This window comes from Podarcis pityusensis (genome assembly GCF_964106645.2).
Source record: "Podarcis pityusensis genome assembly, chromosome: 5".
NCBI lineage: Eukaryota > Metazoa > Chordata > Lepidosauria > Squamata > Lacertidae > Podarcis > Podarcis pityusensis.
The window spans coordinates 40,007,486-40,030,481 of NC_138032.1; the positions used below are offsets into that span (position 1 = coordinate 40,007,486).

The window sequence follows — 22,996 nt, forward strand, 5'->3', positions numbered from 1 at the left end:
GTATCAGATTTCTGAGAGGGGTGCAGGGTAGAGAGAAGGGTAAGTCCACTCATGAATCACTAAATGCAATTCCAAGTGTACCCAATACTATGGTAGTCACTACTGCTTTGATCCAAAGTGACAAAGACCCATTCTAAAACATTTGTTGATAGCGTTAAAATGTAGGCTACAGCCCAGAAAAAGGTTCGGTTAAATGCTTAAGTCCAATTAGACTTAGGCACAGTAATCTTTCAGCTGGTTATGCCCCTTATCTCTAAAATGAAACGGCATTACTTAAGATTGTTCCTAGTGTGGTTTTAAAGGTAGAACAGGCGACTTTACCTTTTTCATTAGCACCAAGAGAGAAGTAAAAGACTCCTAATGTAACTAAGTCAGTCACCAGACATGTGTATATAACAACGGCAGGCTGTGTATTTGTTCAAAAAAATACTGTAGTCACACCTATCAATCTGCAGGATTCAGCAGCTTGTGCTGAACCTTCTAAATATACATTCACTGCACCAAGCACCACACAGCCCCACACATCAGAAAGATTTTAATGTCTGAGGTCTGTAGCAATACAAGCTTTCATCTGTACAAAGGACACGAGAGACCAGGTTAAATACAATCATAATGAACAACATCCAGGGTTCACAACCCTCCGCCAACATGTATTACTACCATCTGAACCAACAATCTGAAGATACACTTAAAAAAAACACCCAGAGTTCGTTTTAAAAAATGTAGACATCTTTCCAAGAGTCTGTAGGTGCACTTCTCACAGCAGAATTCAGAAAATATCCTTCTTGGATGGAGTCACAATGGCATTTTATTGCCTTCAATGCTGATTTTCACAGCATGGGACGTTCTGCTTTTTTTCCTGATGTCTGTGAACTTCCGCATCTGTTTGTCCAAGCGGCTGACCCCTTTCTTGGAGCTTGCCTGGAACTTAAAGGAAAACTTAGGCTTACTTTTACGAAGAGGCAGGAATTCCAGATTTGCTTTTTTCAAAGAGGACAAAACATGCACACCAAACTCTTCCAGCAACTGCAATCCTTCTATACAGAAGCTTATAAAGCCACAGGAGATTCCAACAGCCTATTTTCAAACCAAGACTGTAACAGGGATATGCACTCTCTATTCCAGGCTCTGCCAACCTGGTGCCCTCCAGATGTTTTGAACTGTAACTACCGTCAGCCCCTGTAACTACCCTTTAACCCAGGGGTCAGCAAACTTTCAGCAGGGGGTCAGTCCACTGTCCCTCAGACCTTGTGGGGGGCCAAACTTTTTTTTTGGGGGGGGGGGGACAAATTCCTATGCCCCACAAATAACCCGGAGATGCATTTCAAATAAAAGGACACATTCTACTCATGTAAAAACAAGCTGATTCCCGGACCGTCTGCGGGCCGGATTTAGAAGGCGATTGGGCCAGATCCAGCTCCTGCGCCTTAGTTTGCTTACCTATGCTTTAACACATCTGAAAGTAATATACTTCCATGTTTAGGACAACCAGGAAAGGTTAAGCCCATCCATTTTTTTAAAAGCAACAATTACAATGTGAACTCATCAACACTCCCATTTTATGCCATCTGTTATTTATTTATTCATACAAACATATATATCTAACTTTTGCGCTCCAAAAAAGTATTTCTCAAAATGGCTTACAAAATCTAAAAATAACTATCATTATTGCTATGGCATCCATCTCTCTAAACATTTCTCTCCAAATATTAAAGTTTGATTATTTCTGTAGCATATTTCAGAATGCTACACACTTTACGGTTCTTCTCTTATCTTATAGGCAATAATGTCTTGCAGGTAGTAATAGACTGCATTCTGTCCAATGCCACGAAGTCAGTGATCAGGATTTCCTAGAAAATACTGAAGTGTAATTTTCAGTTTGCTTCAGAAAATATCTGATGCCCTGGTTTGAAATACAACTAGTTAGCTGGATACTGCCCACTGCACTTGCAATTTCCCATTCACTGTTGCTAATAAGCTTATGAAACAGAATTTTTTTTACCCCAGATAGCTGTAACTTTCAAATTTAACTAATGAAAACTAGTTGATCAGCTTTCCCCATTTATTATATGGACTCTCTGAAAGTCAGCAAGTACGCTTCATGTTTCTCCTATCTACGTGCATTAAAACAGCAAGTTTACACAATTTGTCATCTTCATATCCCAAAGTAGTCTAATTGTACTATATGCACACTTAAATTAGATATTCATGCTTCAACTTGCGGAGACAAACTCATCACCAGTTCACTAGAGAACTGTATTGAAATTATCTTAGGTATCCCTAGGGAAGATTAGTCATGCTTTAAAATGTGATGGGACTTTGTACCCTTTGAGTAATTTTTTAATGCTCGCTCAATTCTTTTTGCTGGAGGGGGGCTTATGATCTTTGACGATGTGATTTCCCTATTTAAGTAGATCATGCAGTTGTGGAAACTTAAATTAGCACATTAAAGCTGTTTTTCCTGACTTGCTCTGTGAATCACAGTGCCAGAAGGATAAAGTTTCCTAGGCTATAGTTAGTGGAGACATGCTGCTTTGTCTGACAGTGCACACTGGCAACAGCTAAAGCACATGCATTGTTCAAACATCCTTTCTGGATACCTCTCAGACCTGGGGTAAGCAGAATTACAGGGCTATAAGGGCATCCTGTTGCCTTCAATGCTGAATTTGACAGCTCGATGTACTTTGCTGAGTCGTTTCTGTTCAGCAAACTTCCTCTTGTGTTTTTCCAACCGACTAATACCTTTCTTAACAGTCCCGGGCTAGAAACAACATCTCAGTCAAAGGACTAACAATTAATAAGAATAGAAAATGTCAATACATTTAAACAACTGCTCTCTTCCTTTGTCTAAGTTTGCAAATAAACAACATGGACTTTATCCAGTGCCATGTTGTAAAATACTGGAGGATGGAAACCTATTGACTTCATAATCCTCATGCTATTAGGGGGAAAAGTAGTGCAGAAAAATATTGTGGGTTGAAGTAAAGGATTGTATTGAGGAAGACTGCTTCTCACTACTGGGTCCAAGACTACACATAACCAGATCAATATAGAACTGCTGGTTCTTACTACCACCAACAATGAATGTTCAACTCTTTCCAGTGGTATTTTGAGACACTAAACTATTTTGGATAGATTTTTATGTAGTGTCTTTGGACAGGATAGTGACTTAAGGCATATGAAATATATATGAATGGAAAGCAAAAGTGAGGATAGGCTCAACTGATTCCCATAATATCTAAACTAGAACTGGTCTGGGCACAATGTTGCAGAAGAAACTTATTTCCTTTCTTCTCAATCACTTACCCTAGAAGATTCCATTTCCACATTCCACTTGGGTCTGACCACATAATCCTTGTTGGAGGGCATTGGAACTCTTGCACGAGCACAAAATCCTGGATCGCCAGGCCTTAGAGCTCTAAAGAAATAAGACAAGAGATGTTGCTAAGTAACATGAGATTGCTATTAGCATCTCTTCTCTCAAATTATTCTCTACTCATCTCCCTGCTCCACCCAACATAAAGCACAAAGCTTCTCTAGAGATATTAAAATGGCAAAAAAAGAAAAGACTTACTTTTCCTCCCCTGTTAATACTTTCTCCAAGTCCCTGCGGGGTGTTTGACCACCAGAGCTATAAAGACAAAGATATTTTGTTTTGCGGGAGAATTATTATCATCACAATCACCATCACCATTTCTCTCACACAAACCGAGATAATTTAGTAAGTATTTATAAACGAATAGGTATTCATAAAATTCAGTATAAATAAACAGAATACTAATAAAAGGCTCTTGACCAGCTAAGATTCCAGACACTCCATGGAATGAAGTCCAGAGTGTGAAAGAAAATCAGCCTATGCTATAAAGTTAGCAGTGCAGAATATTGCTCAAGATACCTGCTCAACCGCCTTCGCTGTGGCATCTGCTCCAGATCCCTCTGTTCCCTTTCTTCTCTGGTCATTCCCTTGTAGTTTGATGTTAGACCAAAAATAGGCCGAGACCACTCATCTGTTGTTTTTAAAATAAAAAGTGAATGTACAGACAGCAGCACTACACATATATACTGCACCTGCTAGGAGTTCCTACTATCCAACAGGCGATTTTGCCTTACTGCTCACTATTTAACACAGATACTGAGCCCATTTAAGATATACAGGGTGGGTGAATGGCTTCTCTATCTTTGTTTAGCCTACAAACTCCACAATTATGGTTTCTGTTTTCAAGCAGTGTTTCTAGACCTAATGACTGTGGCTAAATTGGGGGGGGGGGGAGTATGCACCGTATCTGCAATTTAACATCCACCCTGTTCATCAATATACTTAAGATGTTAGTTCAAACTAACAATCTAAAATGTAGCCTGAAGAAACAGGAACTTTAAGTTAGCATTTAAACAGGTATGGGGAACTTGTGGCCCTCCAGATCGACTACAGCTCTCATCATGTCTGACCTCTGACTATTATAGCTGTGACGGAGTTTGGGGACCAAAGGTTCCTCGTACCATATTTAAAGATATGACACTATCAGCAAAAATGATAGACACTGGAACAGATAAGAATATATACATTTTTAACACTTGTTGCTGTCAAGCCCCTTGTACTTAATTTGGCTTAAGTCTAACTTTAGTTAGGACAAAAGTTACATTAAAGTCATACCTATCTCCCTTAACTGCAATATACTATTGATGAAGAAATGAAAGATAAGGAATCTAGGAGATATACAAGCTTTGCTAAGTAAATATAGCCTTCATATAGAACCATAGAGAATCTTGTATAAGGCTGAAGGTTTTTGTAGCACATACACACTTAACAGGGAGGGGAGCATGCTGGCTGTGAACTGCAAATGTTGAAGTATGAGACGGCTGTGCAGTGCAGCTCATGAAAGCCGATGTTTACTTACTAATTAGCTTCCCTGCCATGTCCTTGTTGGGTCGTGACTCCTTAGGGTGTTTGTAGAGATACATCACTGCTCGTCCAATCCCACTGTGCTTTAAGGTCTCTTGGCTTACACTAGGCAACTGAAGACATACAACACAGGAAACCATCACCTACTAAACCTTGAGAATTGAAGACTGCATTCTGCACATAGGATGCAAACATTTCAGCAAAGTGGACTTAAATATCTGCAAACTTTTTTTAAATAGTAAGAAAGAGTGGGACGAGTTTCCCAGGTAAACTTGAGAATTTCAGTCTACTGGGAATATTTCAGTACTGTTTCAGCTTTCTCTGGTCCTTCTTAACTGCTTTTATGGAACATTGGTTTTATACCTTTTAGAGCAGCTTCATTTTAAAACTGGTTTTAGAATGAAAACAGGTCTGTGGACACTTGGATGCTATTGTTGCAGTGCCATTCATCTTCCTGATATGTACAAATACCTTCCTCATATGGGACTATTCATCTATCCTCTCTCAGAAACTTGTCATAAAGGCATAGAACTGAATCAGTAATGCTGATTCTACAAGCTAGGTATTAGAAACTAACCTCTTGCAGAATCTTCAGAAGCTCCTCACGAATTTTCAGTGCTGGTAGACTCCGGTCTGGTAGTGGTGAAAGCCACTCTTTGATGGCAGACATCACACCACTGTCAATGAAAGTTTCTTTCAGGTCCTGCCTGGAAATTCAAATTGAAATCTATCAGAAGCAGGAATGGGAATACCTTTTGGCAATTCATCAACCCCACAAACATTCCTGTTCTAAAATCAATACAAGAGACATTCTAACATGGAAATAGTAGCCCTAGAAACACATCAAGTTCTCTCTTTCCCATCATGTGGAAACATAATTTAGATGAGCTTTTACTCACTTTTTAAGGTGCATAACAACAATTGGCAGCAAAGTTAACTTTTTTAGTGCTGGTTTCTTCTGTGTATTCAGCTGCCTATCCTCCTGCAGGAAGTTATAGATGTAATTAAAAAATAGCAGAAAAAAGAAGAACATTCAAAATCCCAGTTCAGAAGACTGGTAAAGCAGCCTGATTATTCTCCTCTAGCAGAATAACTAGGAAGAAGCAAACCAAGGAAGTAATTTCATTTGTATAAAATTTGCTGGCCTTTTTGTTTGCCTGGTCCATGGCCTTAAATAAAATCTTAGAGAGTATACTCATGCACGCGTGTTATAGTTGAGTCTTGAAAACAGTATGATTGTTTGGTTACGATGCACAGTCCAGACACCTTATTTTGCTGCAGTTGTTTCATGACAGAGGTGTCAGGTCTTCCTCATTTTCACAACACAAAGACAACATATCTGCATTTGTGTAAGACATAGCGCATAACAATTGTGTGCACAACTTCACTGCCCTCCTGCTGCATCTTGGGGTGGGGGAAAGGTGTCTATTAATTACTCGCTTGCAGGGCACTGGCTACTCGGCTTCTGTTCTGGATAGTGCCTTGCTACTGAAGTCTCCTCCTATGCCCTAGATCTATTCTTCAACTTTGTGATGAGGTTAGCTTGTTGTCAGACAGCTATTACCTCTCTAATGCTCAAAATCCCTATTTCTTGCAACCATTCCCAGTCTTATCCACCTGTAATTATTTGTATGGAATATTTGTGCAAAACTGATGTGCTTCCACCAATTAGCTGCTCCCGCTGCCATCACCTAATCATCCCACACTTACACAGGCCATTTCTGCCATTTGGCTGCTGTGTTGCCATTGCCTCCTCCTGCCTCTCTGCCACTGTGACTGTGAGATGCGGACAACGCTCTGCAAGCAGCATTATGGTGCTTTGTACATAAGAAGTGCTTTCAATATTTGCAGATGAAAACTTCAGCATTTAGAAACATTCATCTCAAATTGTTCATTGCCACTCCTGCAAAAGGACTTGCTTCCCATAACCTAGAGTTTCTTTTGAGTGAATTAAGCCTTGAATGCAAGGAACATACCTCTGCTGCTTCATTCATCTTCACGATCATAGCGCTAACTACATCATCAGCATCGCTAATGAATGTCCCGCCATCACGGTTGCGCCGGCGTTTGCCACTCATGCTCTTTTTCCGCTGTAACATCATGTCAAAATCTGACATGAAGTCCATGCTGTAATGCAGAAGGTTTCAATGAAGTCAGATTGGAACTAGCCACCCTGTAGCCTTATGAGTGTACGTGTCAATTAAAACAGCATCTACACAAGCCCTTTATCTGCTTGTAGGCATTACAGTTGTACCTTGGTTGTCGAACGCCTTGGTGCTCATATGTTTAGGCTCCTGAACGATCGAAACCTGGAAGTGAGTGTCCCGGTTTTCGAACGTTTTTTTGGAAGCCGAACATCTGAACTCTGAGAAGAAGGAGAGCTGCTCCTTATCCTAATGCAGTCTCTTCTTTGAAGCTTTATGTGAAAACATTTCAGAGCAACAGCCTACAAGTGGTGTTGAAATCTCTGTGTCTAATCTAGTATAGAAGGCTACTGTGAGGATAATATCGGGTGCAGGCATGGGGGACAATGTATGTTCTCGAGCTTCCTAGGGGAATGGCAGGATATCAATGTAATAAAATACAAAAAATATATAAATATTTTAAGGCAAATATATATATATAAATCAAATCTGGTTTCTTGTAACAATCACAATAAACACTTACTGCTTTCCTCTTTTTATATTGTCATCAGAGTCTGAATCGTCAGCTGCTCCTTTCCTTTCTCCTTTCTCTTCCTCCAAATCCTCCTGGTTAAATCCCTTTAGTTACAAAGACAATACAAGTCAATGCATCCAGATACAGCTCTGCCACAACGCACATATAAGCCTTTTAATAGTTCTCAAAATTCCTATTACCATTTAATCCAGGCTGCTCTTTCCAAGGATGTCTACACTGCATCCAACACATAGTAGGGCTGATGAAGTGGTGAAATTTAATTCAGTAACAATAGAACACAAGGTCTACTGAATGGATATAGACAAGGAAGCCGTAAAAAAAGGTGGGAGGATGGGAAAGACAAGGGAAAAAAACATGTTCTCGACATACTTACTGTAAATTCTTCCTCTTCTTCATCTCCAGATTCTCCAAATATATCTGCAATAAGGTTTCTGCAAGAAAAATATGCTATTTGTTTTTCTTATTAATTCCTAATAGCCTTGTTCACTTCGATTCTAACAGAATTGAGAACTCCAGCAACTGCATTCCTCTTCCCCACCCAGTTTATCAACTTTGTTCCATGTAACATACATGTCCCATCCACTGCTGCCCCAAGTGTACCACTGTTACTTGACAGACACTTACTCTTGCTCATTTCCTGACTCACTGTCACTCCCAAAAAGATCCTTCTCTTCTTTCTTCTTTCCATCATCAGCCTTGTCACCCTCATCCTCGCTATCGGATTCTAGAGGTTTCTTTTGCTTCTCGTATTTCTCTGATGCAGCATCACTATCAGATTCTTCACCATCTGAGATTATGCGGCTTTTTTTTACAGCTGCTAACATAGGTGAACAAAGTAAGAAGTGCATCAATAGCTGAGCCAAAAACAGTCAACACTTGCAGAGGGGAAAGTCTCCTTCACTTATCATTCAAAGAAGTTGTTAGTAGTCAACAACCTCAGCTTTGCAATCAATCAATCAATCAATCAATCAATAAATAAATAAAAAATATAATAAGCCTGTGGCTAAACATACCATCATAGATGCACTGCAAATCTCTTACTTAGCGGTCCCAATAATTTTATGAAGCAATTATCTGCTTCCTCTAGAACTTGGTTTTGGACTCAATCAGCTTCCAATTACACTTCGGAGAGCCTATCTTAAGACTCATGTACCACCAATAACATGGAATCAATAACCTAATATGCAGTTTCCTGGATGAAGGCACAGCTCTTAAAATACTGCCAGAATCAAACACCAAAAGAAAACTTGCACACTCTATTTTGGTGCCTCCTCCCTGCTAGACTAGCACAGCAAACCAAACCTCTGATTCATTGTACTAGAGGGGGTTTGGATGGGGCAGAGGTGTACCTCTGTTCATCCCTGCTGATGAGGAGCCCCAATCAGTCCACCCCAAAGGACAATAGCCAGCAAAAGCTTGTGAAATGGGGCTGTTCAGATGCAGATCCAGCACATGGTCCCAGTGGGTGCTGAGCCAGCGCTGCTCCTGTCATGTGACTGTAGTAGGCCTGATTCTGAACCTCTTTGCTGCACCAGCCTGGGAAGCAATTTCCCCTCTCGGTTCTTGATCCAGTTAGATAAAAAGGAAAGAAGGTGGAAGCTTCAGGTGCCAAAACTGGATCAAGGTCTGACATAGATTAATTATTTTGGGAAAGTCCTCCAAATTAAGTTCTAATGTAAATAAACACATATTACTTACTTCTGGATATTTTGTGAAAATTGCTGTTTCTGGTATCAGCTTCTTTCCTGCCCTTTTTAAATCATTTTGCAATTTATTGCTATGACTTTGGGCTAATGTAAACGTTACAGCACACATAGTATATAGTCCCACCCATTTCCCCCATATATTTGTCTGATTTAGTATGAATATCACTATCAGAAGTCCAGTTTGAAGGGACTTCAAAGATAATCTAATCCAAAATCCTGCCAAGGCTGGAATATCACTTCTGTAGCAGTGTCTCTGAAAGGGACATGACATGAAATCCGTTGCAGGGAAACTGTACAGTTCCACAGGGGCACTCATCTATTTTCCGCACGCAATGTCCCTGAGAGGGTAGCATGTCATCATGTCCCAGGAGCATTTTGTTCAAAGGCACATTGTGAATTGTGTACTGTCCTTGCTGGCTTTTTAAATTAACTTTTTAAACAAAAAACATATTTTAAAGGCAGACTTCGGATCACCGGGTAAAATTAAGCAACATTTTATAATATATATTTTAGGGCAAATTAACTGCAATATAAATGGGAGAGAATGAACTCAGGAGCTAAGACATACACCAAGTGGCATGGACTAGAAATAAACTCAGCCAGCCATCCTTAAGGCTTAAGCTATTTCACATATGCATATTCATCACTTGGAGGACCAATGATGCAAGTGGTGACTGCAGGTGTGAATGAGCCATCAGAGAACAAGCACCACCTTTTCAACGAAGTCCACTCATGCATTCTTTGGGGATTCAACCAGTACTGAATAATCAAGGGGTCTAAAATTAGTATTTCCTTACGTGTTTTTTCATCATCCTCACTATCAGAGAGGACAGTAGCTTTCCTCTTTGTCAATTTTTCCTCTTCTTTCCCTTCTTCCTCATCACTGTCTACTAGCTTCTGTTTTTTAGGACTGTCTTCTTCCTCGCTGTCAGAGTCCTGAAGCCTTTTTCCTAGTTGCTCATTGTCTGAAAGCTGAGCACCATTCTCTGTTTCCTCCTCCTCCTCCTCTTTATTTTCTTTGTTGCTATCACCGGTCTCTGTTTCTGGTTTGTTTCTGGTAATATCTTCAGTTTCAGAGTCACTGGGCTGAACCTTTGGCTCCTCATTTTCAGAGTCACTGGCAAGAGGTTTTGGAGCTACTTCATTCTCTGAATCACTATCATGCGATTTTTGATGCTCTTCATTTTCTGAGTCGCTGGCTGGACGTTTCTGTGACTCCTCATTTTCTAGGTCACTCGTATGATCTTTGTGTGATTCCTCATTTTCAGAATCACTGGCCAAGGGCTTCTGGGGTTCCTCATTTTCAGAATCACTGGCCAAAGGCTTCTGGGGCTCCTCATTTTCAGAATCACTACCATTGCCTTTAGGAGGCTCCTCAGTCTCAGAATCACTGGCCTGGTTATTTACAGCATCTTCATTCTCAGAGTCACTGGCATGGTGAACTGGGCGATCCTCATTATCAGAATCACTGTCTTTACCTCTATGAGTCCCTTCATTTTCTGAGTCACTGACATTATCATTTGGAGCATCCTCGTTTTCGGAATCACTATGTTTCTGCCTTGGAGTATCTTCGTTTTCAGAGTCTGTCATGGGGTGTTCTGTAGTTTGTCTGTCATCTTCTCCATCACTAAGTTCATTCTGGAAAAAACAAGTAATTCCAGGAAAGCCACAAAAAGGCAAATTAAAGATGAAAAAAAGCTTGAATGTAACTATGAAAAACATTTTTAAGGTGACGGAAACAGTTCACACATGTCTGTTTTTCAATCTGGCTTCTCTTCTGACAAACCAATTTCTTTTTCTATTTTACAATACCTGTGTCAACGACCATTTTAAAAAAATGTATTAGAAGCATCACTACATTACATGGTACGATGCAAATAAATGCATTTCAGGGATTTGTGCAAAATTGTCAGGTTGTTATTTATTTATTTATTACATGTTTCATTTTCTTGATAATTTTATTGGAAAAATCTGTGAACACTTGCAAAAAAAGTGGTGTCCTTTGTTTCCTACCAAAGCAAAGTGTTGTATTAAATAGTGTGAAGTAACCATCCCTCAGTGCAAGGATTTACACTTGCACAACAGGATTTCTCCCTATCATTCTCCTCCTTCTGTTTTGGGGGTTCCTCCAACCTCTGGAGCAGATTTGAGAATGGAAGAGGGAGCACAGAGGGGGAGGAATTCCCGTTGCACAAGTAGCAATCCTTGCACTGACAGGATGAGAAAGCTGGATACCACCCAATGTATTCAGGGCTGTTTCAAACATGTATTAAGAAATGTTTTCTTCCTATGCATAAGAACCAGGATTTACTGAAACTCTTTCACAACTACCTCTGAATGTTGTCCTATGCTTCCATTCTCTGATCCAGAGTGCTGTTCATTTCCGTTCTCTTCCATGTCCGATCCTGAATCACGTTCATCCTGCACTGGTGTTGCTCCACCATCATCTGTAACATGATACTTGTTTTTAGATCAGAATGAAGCTTAACGAAAACTATATATACTTGCAAACAATGTCACAATTTGTGAGGTATTGTTCAAATACAAAAAAGCTAGCATCAGGTAACATCAGGATGGCCAGTATGAAGCCAAAAAGTCTCTATGAAGTTAGCAACAAATTGGACAATCTCAGAGGCTGCTTCTATTATTTTTATATTCACCATACTCTTAGCTTTTAAGGTGGCAAACAACATAAGACAGAACTGATTAACCTTCCTATTGCAGACATTTTTTTAAAAAAGATGAATACAGAATTAAAAAGACTCAAAGCAAAATCAACAAGTGGTGACTGCTTTCAGAAAATAAGTCCCAAACCTAAAAGACCTGTTGGATTAGGCCAAAGGTCCGCCTAATCCAACATCCTTTTCTCACAGTGGCCAACCGGATGTCTCTTGGAAACCCACAAGCAGCACCTAAGTGTAACAGCACATATTCTACTTGTAATTCCCAGTAACTGGTATTCAGTCGCACACTCTCCAAAAGCGGAGGCACAACACATCCATCCTAGTTAGCAGCCACTGACAGTCTTAGCCTTTCATGATATGACCACACTGTCTCCAATATGTTTCAATATCATCTAACACACTTGTTTTAGACCAGGCATAGGCAAACTCAGCCCTCCAGATGTTTTGAGACTACAATTCCCATAATCCCAGACCACTGGTCCTGTTAGCTAGGGATGATGGGAGTTGTAGTACCAAAACATCGGAAGGGCCAAGTTTGCCTATGCCTGTTTTAGACTATAGAAATAAACATTGCTTTAAAAGAACTTGTCTGGGGAAGCACATTCCCATTTTCTGAAATATCAAGGATTGCTCTGGGTTTCAGCATCTGAGGGCTGATTCAGTCTACATTTTGTGCTTGGGTATAAGTGCTCTAATAAAAATAAACAAGACCTCTGATCATATGTGATGCACATATTCCTTTCAAACACAGAGGCTAGGACTCAATCAATATGTGGCAAACCATATATATATGAAAGGATGCTCTTTGTACTTCATTAAAGACTTACACATTTTGTATTCTGCTAGCCGTGCCTAAGCACAAATCAATTTTCGGTATCGCTGTAAAACAAGGATGCAAGTCGAAGACAGGAGAAATTGCTAAGAGCCTTCAGTTTCTGGAGGGAGCAACTTATGGCTTACAAAATCATTTTGTGGAACCCATACACTATACCAACTAACTGGAGATAGTGAGCTGAAGACCAACCAGATCATCCAGAAAGATGCACGGTTAACAAAGTGCACATGGATCAAGCACTGCGGAAACCGACTGAGTGTTTTTTTGCCCACTGACAGGATAAGCAATGGAGGGAGCAGCAAGAAAACTGCTAGCAGGCTGAAACAAGTTCCGTACTTTTTGCTCTCTCAGCCTACCCAGTCTCCACAAAGGGCAAGCCTAAGTTTCACACAACTAAAAGAAATGGTCCAGGTCTAAAGGTGATCTTGGCTTCCTCCTGTTTGGCTCAATTTGGAGGGGCATGTATGTAACTTGGAAGCAGAAATTCCACTAAAACGCAATCCAAATCAGATGCAGGCAGCCGAAATATTTGTGAGCGCGTTTATCAGCACCAGGTCTATGGGTGCAAGACTGTGACGAGACGATAAGGACTCAGCTATGAGCAAAACACAAATATACTGCATGGAAGTTAAGGGCCGTAGGCTACGTGCTGTGCGGGTCACAGTCTATGCTGCGTGTGCGTGCGCACATACACACGCGAGTTTTTATCATGAAAAGGCACGACAAAAAAGGGGTGACTGAGAGCAGAGTAGCATCGCCTTGGTGAGTCCCCGACCAGCACCCTGCTTGCCCCCGTGGGCGCCCGTTCCCCGGCCCCCTATCCCCCTGCCACTCAGTCTTTCTTCTACTTAAGGCAAGCTGAGCACAACCTCCCCGCTCCTCCGACTGTACCTGACGGTTCCCCACCGTAATACTCCGTCTCCATAGCCCCGCCTCCCACTACTACAGGGCGACCAGCGGAGGGGGCGGGGCTCCGAGCTTGGCGGCGAGCACCGCAGAAACCGGGACGCGGTGGGGGGTTTGAGGGGGGGAGAAGGAAGGAAGGAAGGGGGAAAATCACCTTCCAGTTTCTAAGCCGGAAGCAACAGTACCCACGACCTTCCCATCCGTCCCCGCGCGGAGCCTAGGAACTTCCGCAGCCGCGAAATGGCGTCACCCTCAATGGAATCCGGAAGCTCTTGCGCGTGCGCGGCTTGCCGGTCTGAGGCCATATCGCTGTGACGTGAGGGAGGGAAGGCGTTCCGTTCTGCCGTGTGCCTGACCCGTAGAGACAGAAAAAAAGAAGAGTAGTGCAGCAACGCTGTCTGGAGAGCGAACTTCTCCGTTATTTTCCGTACCCACCCAGCACCCTCGTAATGAAGAAATAAGGAGCAACAAATAAACCGCTGCTCTTTCGAACTCGGGTCTTATTCGTGTGGAAAGGAAATGTTGGCTTTTAAAATATTTGGCTTTTCATCCTATATTTACTCCCAATGATGCCGAGATATTTATCTTCCCAGCAGCCCTGCGAGGTAGTTTAGGAGAAGAGACGCCGTGACTGGCCCAAGTAAACGTCATGGCCCTAGTGGGGATTTGAACCTGCCACTGGTACTCACTTCTGAATCTTTTTAAAGTCCGTATATCGAAGGCGGCTAGGAAAAGGGGGCTTACGGCAGCCCTGCAGTGACAATAATTGCCAGTTAAGGCTGGTGGGATTTTTTTTAGCCCAAGCTCTCCTATACAAAGCATCCCTCAGGTTGCAGCAACCACCATCTGCCTTCGCACCACCTCCTTCCATCTTAAATTCTGAGAGATCCATTGCAAGCAAGCAGCAGCCTCGCTTCCTACGGCTTTGCCGAGGCTCGTCTCACATTTCCTCCCATGCGGAGCAGAACGCCTGTTAGAAAGAGCTACAGTGCTACCTTTTGCACAGAGGGATGGAATAGCTACCGCCCAGTCCCACCTGCAGTAAAATATATACACCCTCCCACTATATAAAACCAGATTTATTTTTTATAAAAAAATTAACAATTTCAACATAACATATTATCAATACAAATCATCGTCATTATTTTCCCCCCTTTCCCCTCCCTTCCCAAAGAACCCTTCCTTCCTCCCCCCCAGACTTCCCTCAGCTCCTCTCTGATTTCTCAACTCATGTTATTCTCTGTATACTGTACATCCTTTTATTTATCTACTATATTAACCCTCAATAAATTTGTGTATGTTTATTCAAAACCTGCCAAGGAGTCCAGTATAAAACCAGATTTTAACAATGTTTTCTGTGAGCAACTCTCACTTCCACCCCGGGAGAGGGGAGGACCGGAGGAATCCAGTACGATAGTGAATGCACAGCTTCCGTTAGAGTAATTTATTATAGGCTTATGCAGAGCGCCAGCGAAAAATGGTCACGTGCTTGAGAGCGACTGGCATGGCGTCTATTTGCTCGCGAGAGGTTAATATCTCGCGGGGTTTGTGGGACGAGGTGGCCGCCTTCGCGCGCTATTGCCTGCGGGGGTGGTGTTGTTTTGATCACATCATGGGCGACGCAGAAGGCGGCGGCTCCGGGTGGCCTCGCTGTAACCTTGCTGAGCCTTGCTCTGACGGAGGAGCCTCCCCATATATAGCTCTTTCCCTGACTAGAAGGAAGAAAGGCGTTATCACAACTTAACCCTTTCTACAACCTCCAGTTTCAAACGAATATGACATAGACTGACTGGCCGGACCCCATTTGTGCTGCTAAATCTTGGAAGTAATATGGTTAGGGTAGAAATAAAAGTTTTTCTAAATGTGCATCTTGCCACTGGTGTAGCCAGCAAATCCACAACATCCATTTAAAGCCCCCCCCCCAACACATGCATAAAGCACATGGGTTCCAATGAATCCTGGGAGCTAGTTGCTGCTTTCAGAGCTACAATTCCCATCACCCTTCAACTACAGTTCCCATTATTCTTTGGGGGAAGTCAAGTGCTTAAACTGTGTTAGATTTGCTTTAAATGTAGGGTGTGCATCTGCTTCCAGGCTTCGTACACACTATCCATTAATGCACATGACATACCCCAAAGTGTTTCAAAGTTTCTCCTAGGTTTTGTTCATACTTTAAAAAGTATATTCTCAGCTCTGAGACTCCAGTCAGAGACATGTTTTCTTGCTGGTGCTGCAACCATTTACATAGTATTATGCCAACAACTGGACACTTAGTTACTTAGGTATATAGGAAGCTGCTTAATGCTGAGGCAATTGGTCCACCTAGAACAGTACTGTCTGCCATTGGTAGTGACTCTCCAGGTTGTATCTTAGTCCTACCTGGAGATGCCAGGGATTGAACTAGGGACCTTTTGCATGGAAAGCTTGTGTTCTACCATTGAGCTATGGTGTGAGACTGGTAATTGATCATTTACATATTTCAGAGTTTTATATCCCCTTATTGCAATGTATTTGCATTCCTCATACATTGAAATAACAAGCCTGCTATCATTTTAATGAGGCTATACTGCAAAAAAAACCTGATTATTTATAAGGCTAATACTTCCAATTCTAATTATGTTTATTTACTTATTTCCTAGTTCCTATGAGCGATGTGACAAATGTATGAGTGCTTATTGAAGGTATTCTGCTTGTTATGTGTGCACCTACTTGTGTTTGATGAGACAGATCTTGGCACAAAATAGTCTGCAGTTCGTGCTTTTAATACTTTGTTGGCTGGATCCCAGAGGGAAGGTTGGATGTCACGCAGGTCCTAATGAGATTGCATGACAGGAAAGATTGACCTACCTTGTAACACCAGGAGTAAGACGCCCCACCTGGATGGTGTGTGTGTATAGGTGTGCAATACCATGCACCCAATATCTATCCCAATTATATTCTTCTCACAGCAGCATAAATGATCTGGGAAAAGCAAATTTTTCTAAAGATAAGATGCTCAAGAAAACGGGGGAAATACCTGAGGCCTTTTGCTGGTATGTCTTTCTTTCTTTCTCTCCCTTTTTAACTCCCTTCCATGAGCTTTTAAAAAAATTAACAGTAATATTCACTAATGTAGCAATACAAATGTGCTTAGGTAAAGCGAAGTGTTTAATAAGTACCGTAGTTGCTGCAGGCAAAAAGTACATAAAGTGAAGTTAGCATTTATCTGTGAGGTGTTATGTCCAGGATTATAGAAGCTCAGAGACATTTAACTGCCATAGGGACTGAAGCAGACCTTAATTTTGTCTGTGCAACTGACAACTTGTGCATTTTCTCAAGAGAAAGAGGAAAACAACAAGAGTAACACCCACGTGCTTTTTAAGTCCCCTTTATCCATATGGCAGCAGGCTATTAAGAAGCTGCTGAGAAGTTCTGTATACGTTCAAACAGATGAACTTCTGTTCTCCAGAATAGCAGGATTAATGTCGCTCAGCATTACTCAGTTCAGTGTGCACATTGCTATCTAATTTGTTCATCATTATTGATTGCTGATGGTATAAATTGTCTCAATCAGCAGTGGTAATTACATTTCCTAATATGTGCTATAGAGTTGTCTAACTGGAAATGCGCTGGCAAATATGCAATAAAGAGAAAGAATATATAAACAGTGGAACAGCAACCCAAATAAACAAATGCATGCGGAGAAAGTGTTACAAGATTCAGAATGGGTTTTTATAAGGGTATAAGCTGAGTAAACAATTTTTAGTTGAGTTGATGAATCATATTTGTTTTGATTAATTGGCTAAAGCTGCACACGTTTGTAGGTGAAAAGGAGTTCTTTTAAAAATATTTATAAAATTATTTTTGAATCTAATAATTTTTAAGAAAAAAGAACACACCTGTTTGTTCTTGGACTAGTTCCAAGTTTGAAGGGGCCCTTAGCAAACTGCCCCCTTAAATCAGTGGCCTTCCTGACCGGCTTGACTGGTAGTAGCAATGACACAAAGCAGTAGGACTCCAATCACTATCAGCTTTTTAAAAATTTACTTCCTGAATTTATATCCCAGCCTTTCTTCCAAAGGTAGCCTGCAATGGATATCTGAAAGCCACACGTTTAATTTCCTGCAATGCTCCAACTGGAGGCATTGTGGGAAATTTAGATGGCAGACAGGTGGAGGAAATTAAACAATTAAAGGGAGTTCCAGGGCAGGCATCAGCTGTGGACCATGCATAAGAGCAGGCACCATCTCAAAAAAGGCAGTCATTTCTAGGTGTGAGAGAAGGGTATATGATAATTACCACCAGATATCCTTCAACTGCATCTGAGTTTTTGGTTTCTATTTAAAAGCACCAGGCATTCAGGTTTTTCTTTGGAATACCTTTTAGAAATATCTAAACCAAATTTATTTGGGGTAATGAATTTAAAATTACAGGGACACTCAAAAGAGTTGTGAATGAAGGTATTAATTGACCTCACTTGACTGAAATGCCAGCTGCAGAAATGGAAGATATTCGAACAGGGGGGCAAAGTCCTGTAATAAATAACTACGAAGGGAACGTCATTCGTTTCTTCTCTTCCTCATTGAACAGAGGACTGTCTTTTCATGGTGGAATTCTTGAGAACTGGCCTTCTGTGGCTAAATCTCCTTTCTTATTACACTACTTCTGTAAAAGAGAGACGTGAAATCCATCCGACATAACCAATCTTCTGAACAGGGAGTAAGTACACTCTTTGTTCTTTCATTTGGTGTGGATAGTGGGTTTTAAAAGGCAACAGCAAAGGAGAAATTGCTTCCTATAAGCCGCTCCACACAGAAGGGTTGAAAATTATCCTTCTCTGTCTTAGTTATTTTTTATTAATTTATCACAGGAATATGGCCATTTGATGTGGACATATCGGATAACAAAGTTATTACATGCTAGGAGGCTGGGGGTGAACTTTAAGAGAGCAATCCTACGGAGCTAGGGGGAGAGGGAGGAGAATCCATGGGAAATCTATTGCCACTTTCTATGCCCTGCTAGCTTGAGGTGGCCAGGGCAGAAGATGGCGGCAGCGGGGGGAGTGTTTTCTCTTTCCCCCTTATACTAGTAGGAGGGAGGGAAATTAACTGCATCAGGTCTAGGGCTTTGTGTATTGTTTGACTTTGGTGTGTTGGAGGATCAAAGGGACTTGGGAACCTGTGGGTCCAAGGTTCCCCCTGATCCACCCTCAATGTGTCTTCAAACCCTGGTGCTTCCCCTCAGTGGTACATCCATGTCCACTGAGGTTTTAGTGGGCATACTGAGAGCTCCTGACACAGCACCCACTTCGGGAACTTCCAAAGGCTCCACAGACAGCCTGTAACCAATTGTAAGATTACAGTCATGTTTTTTTATTTGTATTTTTTTTAAGGAAAATATGTGACAAAATTGTTTTAAAGTAAGCCCCATTGATCACAACTCATTTCTGAGTAATCAAAGGCCTTTAACCTTTAAAATATAAATTTTACAATAGTTGAATAACAGAACTGCAATGTTCCAGAAAGGCACAATTTTAGCAACTATCATCCTGGAGGAAGATATGAATCAAGAAAACTAATTTTAAAATATAATTATTGGGGTGTTTTCAATCATACTCTTAATATTTGATTTACCATACTTTTAATATTTGAAGCCAGACATCCTGTGTTACAAGGAATGTAAGTGCTATGTTCAAAAATATAATCTGTTATTTCAAAAATGTTTCCAATGTTTTACCTTTGAGCCTTTGCCACCCAGTGATGTACCAAATAATAATTTTATATTCAAATGCTTTACATATAATAATAAAAATACTATGTTAAGGTCAGAAACATGTAAGATTTCAGAGTTTCAGGTGAATATTCCTATTAAAAATTGTCACATAAGAGCAGTGTTTAACAGATTGCTCTATGGAGTATTTAATCATTTGGGAAGAATGTTTTGATTTTTGAATGTTTAGGGAATAGATTTTACTCAGATTTGGAAACACTCCCCACTTTGTCTTGCTGTTAGGAGAAATGCGTCCCAAAATGCTGATAAATTATTGTTAGGAGAAAAAAAGAGAAATGGATAAACATTTATGGATTTGTCTCTTAAAGCCAGCAAGTACATAAAACATAATCTGGGATGATTATGCAGCCCATTAAATATATTTCCTACATCTAGCCTTGGTCTCACTTGCCACTTTTCCATCTACCATACAAAGAATTCCCATTTGGTTTTTCCTCTAAACTTTGTAACCAATTTGTTAGTTACATATTGGATTATGATTTTTCTTGTCCCATGAAGATTTGACCTTCTTTTGATGTTTTTCTCCCTATGAACACAGGCTGCATGTATCACCCTGAAGCAGGATGGTTGTTTTCAGAAAAGTAAGTCTAGCCCTTCATCTTGGTGTGACACATCATATATACATTGGGGGTGATGGTGCAGTTTAAGATCTGAGCTATATACAACACAAAACTGTCATAGCACAAAAGTAGCAAACTATAATACAGTTGCTATCTTACATCCAATGTGTGTTTATTTCCAAAAATATAAATGAGATAAGAGGATGTATCCCCAAGTTCCAACTCTGGGGTGGGGAGTGGGATTTTGAACCTACATACAGAGGGGAAACTGTCCCCACTCCCTATAGTTATTCTACTTAAATTTGCAGCCTTTGGTTTTGCTTAATTCTTTTTAAAAAAATAATGAAATCCAACGAGTGTGATGTGGAAATCACCTCTGGCAGTTTGTTGCATGAGTCCATGAAGTACTGCAACAGCTGCTATATTTTACAATTGTTTGCCTATAAAAGGTAAGCTAATAAAATACTTTAAAGAAGAAATAGAAATAACAAAGGTTACCAGTAAACTGTTCCATAGTAATAAACCTTGGCAATATGCAATTGCACCAGTGCTCTGAGAAAACAAAATGCTTATGAAATTGACCAACCAGGCCTTAAGTCAGAAAAATCAATAAGACAATCAAGAAAAAGAATTTGAGGTTACAGCTCTCACTCTCTGGCTTCTAACGGAAGACGTCCAACAGAAGATGAGAGGCAGCGGGTGGGGGGGTGGCAGATTTTGGCGTCACACAGGGCACCACTGATATTTGAGACACCAAGGTCTGCCACTGCTTACACTTTGGCTATTGTCCTCTCTGCCAGCCAAGTGAGGGAGGGCCTCCGCCCATTTGCCTTCTGGCACAGAGCCAGCTTCCTTTCTTACACTAACTAACATACTTAGGGCCATTCACCGTACTTAAGACTTTACCAAGAAGCTTGCCTGCTAGTTCAACAATGGAATCCTCCATTAGATTTTAAGCCTTGCTGGATCCAGGATTCAAGGAATTAGAAAGGACTCAGGCATCATGCAGTCTAAACCCCCCAAACTCACAACATTATTAAAGAAGGAAATGTTAAATAGGTTGAAAAATTATCATAAGATCCATAGCAAAGGTTCCCACAGTTTAATCAACATCAAGTCGGAGGAATCGGTTCTCCAAAGCACAAGAAGTGTAACATATCCACAAATAAGTTAATGACTTTTATATCCTTTCTTCCACAAGGGTGACCATATATGGTTGGAGGCCTCTTCAGGAAGCGAGTTTAATGTGCCCATTGGGGCAGTTGTAAAGATTTCTGACTCTGGACGGTTCTTGCTGGAAGATGATGAAGGCAAGGTAGGTGTCACAACATTTATTCAACAGATGCAAATGTTTTACATAAAGCGAAAGAGCTAGAGATGGGTCTGAATGCCACAACCAGAGATCGAGTTATTCTTGGTCTTGATAGAAGTCTAGGATTCATAGCTGGAACTTTATGCAAATTAGTTATGCAGTGAGATGGGACAAACTGGAGGCCCATATCTGAACAATCTGTTCTTAAAAAGTGTTTGAATGCGCATCTGAAATAATTTTGATCAATGGCCTGTCTCTAATGTGTCTCAAGGGTTAGTTCCTAGGAGTGACCTGAGGTGGTGTATAAAATCTAAGCTGATTAGTTAAAAGCAGTTGTATTTAAGGAACACTGGATCATGGCTCGGAACATCTGCAATGTGCGGCCAATGCATCCCACTTCTGTCAAAGGAGTTGAAGATATGATACGCCTTGGAGACATGAATGAAGCTGGCATGGTGCGCAACCTGCTTATCCGCTACAAGGAACACAACATCTATGTAAGTTAGAAATGTGACATTTCATTGTCCAGTAATAATGTGAAATAAAAGCTTGTATTTTGTCTGATCACAGATTTTCCTCTCAGTGAATTAATCATCATTTTACTTTCCCTTCAATTGACATTAATTGATATCCAACAACAACCCCCCCCCAAAAAAAAACCTAGTAGGGAATACTTCAATGTGATTGTAAGACTACTTAGATTTTTTTGATGAAGAAATCTGTGCATTTTGTTACGTAAAATAAATATGTTCAATATACATTCTCTAAAAACATCAACAAAGGTGTGGGCAACCTATTTCTTTTGAGAACCATATACCTTTGGTCTGACAGTTGCCACATGCCAGCAGCGATAGGCACAGCTGGTGATGGGCAGAGCCAGAGACAAAAGTGTCATGAAATAACTAATCAGGAATAAAAACCAGTGTGCTTCAGTTTTCACCATAGTTGCCTTAGAATCCTGCGAAGATCTATTCAGAAGTAACCCCACTGGGTTTATTGAGGTTAATCTCAAATAAGTTTACAGAGGCATTAAAAAAAAAAATTGTACACCTGTTCTGGAAAGCAAGTGAAACGAATTCCTTTCTGACTTTACTGTGCTTCACTCACACACATGACAGAAGCCTACCAATTTATTCTCAAATTGCTAGGGGGAGTTATCCCCCACAAAGCATAACAACAACCCCCAAAAGAAAAAAAAATAAGTACTGCTACTGTCACTTCCATTGTTTTCTGAGCCTACATGGAAAAATGGTAAGGAAGAAACTCTGATGGGATGATGGAAGAATGGGTTTTACTAACTTTATTTGCAGTCTAGGGATAACAGAATTCTCCGTTTAAATGTGCCCCTGGACTACTGATTATGAATGATAAGAAAAATGTAGAGTCAAATGCAACATAGCACTAAGTGGGGTATGTGTACGTGGAATGAGTTCTGCTTGTGCAGTGAAATGCTCCCTTCCCTCGCATATCCCTTAAACCCATTCTGGAGATTCCTTCAATCCTCTACAGCAGCTTTAGGAGGAATGGGAGAAGAGTGGGGAAAGACCTGTTGTGCAGGTGGACATTTCTCCCTGCAGGCAACAACTTAGCCGACTCGTGCCCAAAATGTTTATATGATATGAATAATGTGTCCAATGTTGTTGAC

The 22,996-nt window shown here is 40.8% G+C and overlaps 2 protein-coding genes across 13 annotated transcripts in view; one reads left to right on the top strand and one right to left on the bottom strand.

Annotated features, from left to right (window-relative positions):
* Positions 1 to 520: 520 nt before the first annotated feature.
* IWS1 (interacts with SUPT6H, CTD assembly factor 1) lies at positions 521 to 14,018 on the bottom strand. 9 transcript variants are annotated; one of them, XM_081008427.1, is made up of 15 exons: positions 13,865 to 13,925; positions 12,797 to 12,848; positions 11,617 to 11,732; positions 10,083 to 10,923; positions 8,204 to 8,396; positions 7,953 to 8,010; positions 7,568 to 7,662; positions 6,877 to 7,027; positions 5,800 to 5,882; positions 5,478 to 5,607; positions 4,896 to 5,013; positions 3,896 to 4,007; positions 3,575 to 3,631; positions 3,307 to 3,418; positions 521 to 927 (listed from the first exon to the last, which is right to left on the bottom strand). In XM_081008427.1, exons 2-15 carry the CDS (start codon positions 12,798 to 12,800, stop codon positions 796 to 798), a joined length of 2,202 nt encoding a protein of 733 aa, XP_080864553.1. In that variant the 5' UTR covers positions 12,801 to 12,848; positions 13,865 to 13,925; the 3' UTR covers positions 521 to 795. The 9 variants fall into 9 exon arrangements, with proteins under 9 accessions (XP_080864553.1, XP_080864552.1, XP_080864554.1 ...); XM_081008426.1 differs by lacking the exon at positions 13,865 to 13,925 and adding an exon at positions 13,696 to 13,858; XM_081008422.1 differs by lacking the exons at positions 12,797 to 12,848; positions 13,865 to 13,925 and adding exons at positions 2,610 to 2,761; positions 13,696 to 13,858 and having other exon boundaries at positions 788 to 927.
* A 1,995-nt stretch (positions 14,019 to 16,013) lies between these two features.
* The window catches only part of MYO7B (myosin VIIB), a 60,925-nt gene continuing 53,942 nt past the window's right edge, over positions 16,014 to 22,996 (top strand). For 2 of the 4 annotated variants that reach the window (XM_081008395.1, XM_081008397.1), the window contains exons 1-5: positions 16,014 to 16,742; positions 18,280 to 18,408; positions 20,018 to 20,060; positions 21,241 to 21,354; positions 21,696 to 21,848. In XM_081008395.1, coding sequence (XP_080864521.1) covers positions 20,043 to 20,060; positions 21,241 to 21,354; positions 21,696 to 21,848 — 285 coding nt within the window. In that variant the 5' untranslated portion in view covers positions 16,014 to 16,742; positions 18,280 to 18,408; positions 20,018 to 20,042. The remainder of the gene's footprint in view (positions 16,743 to 18,279; positions 18,409 to 20,017; positions 20,061 to 21,240; positions 21,355 to 21,695; positions 21,849 to 22,996) is intronic. The other 2 variants (XM_081008396.1, XM_081008398.1) reach the window with 2 other exon arrangements.

What these genes read in the sequence shown, in the direction of transcription:
- IWS1 (XM_081008420.1), bottom strand. Translation starts at nt 13,729, where the DNA reads ATGGAGACGGAGTATTACGGTGGGGAACCGTCAG. An exon ending in GCATAGGACAACATTCAGAG is followed by an intron (nt 10,924 to 11,616) that starts GTAGTTGTGAAA and finishes TGTTTTTTCCAG; the next exon opens with AATGAACTTAGTGATGGAGA. An exon ending in TGAGGATGATGAAAAAACAC is followed by an intron (nt 8,397 to 10,082) that starts GTAAGGAAATAC and finishes CACCTATGTTAG; the next exon opens with CAGCTGTAAAAAAAAGCCGC.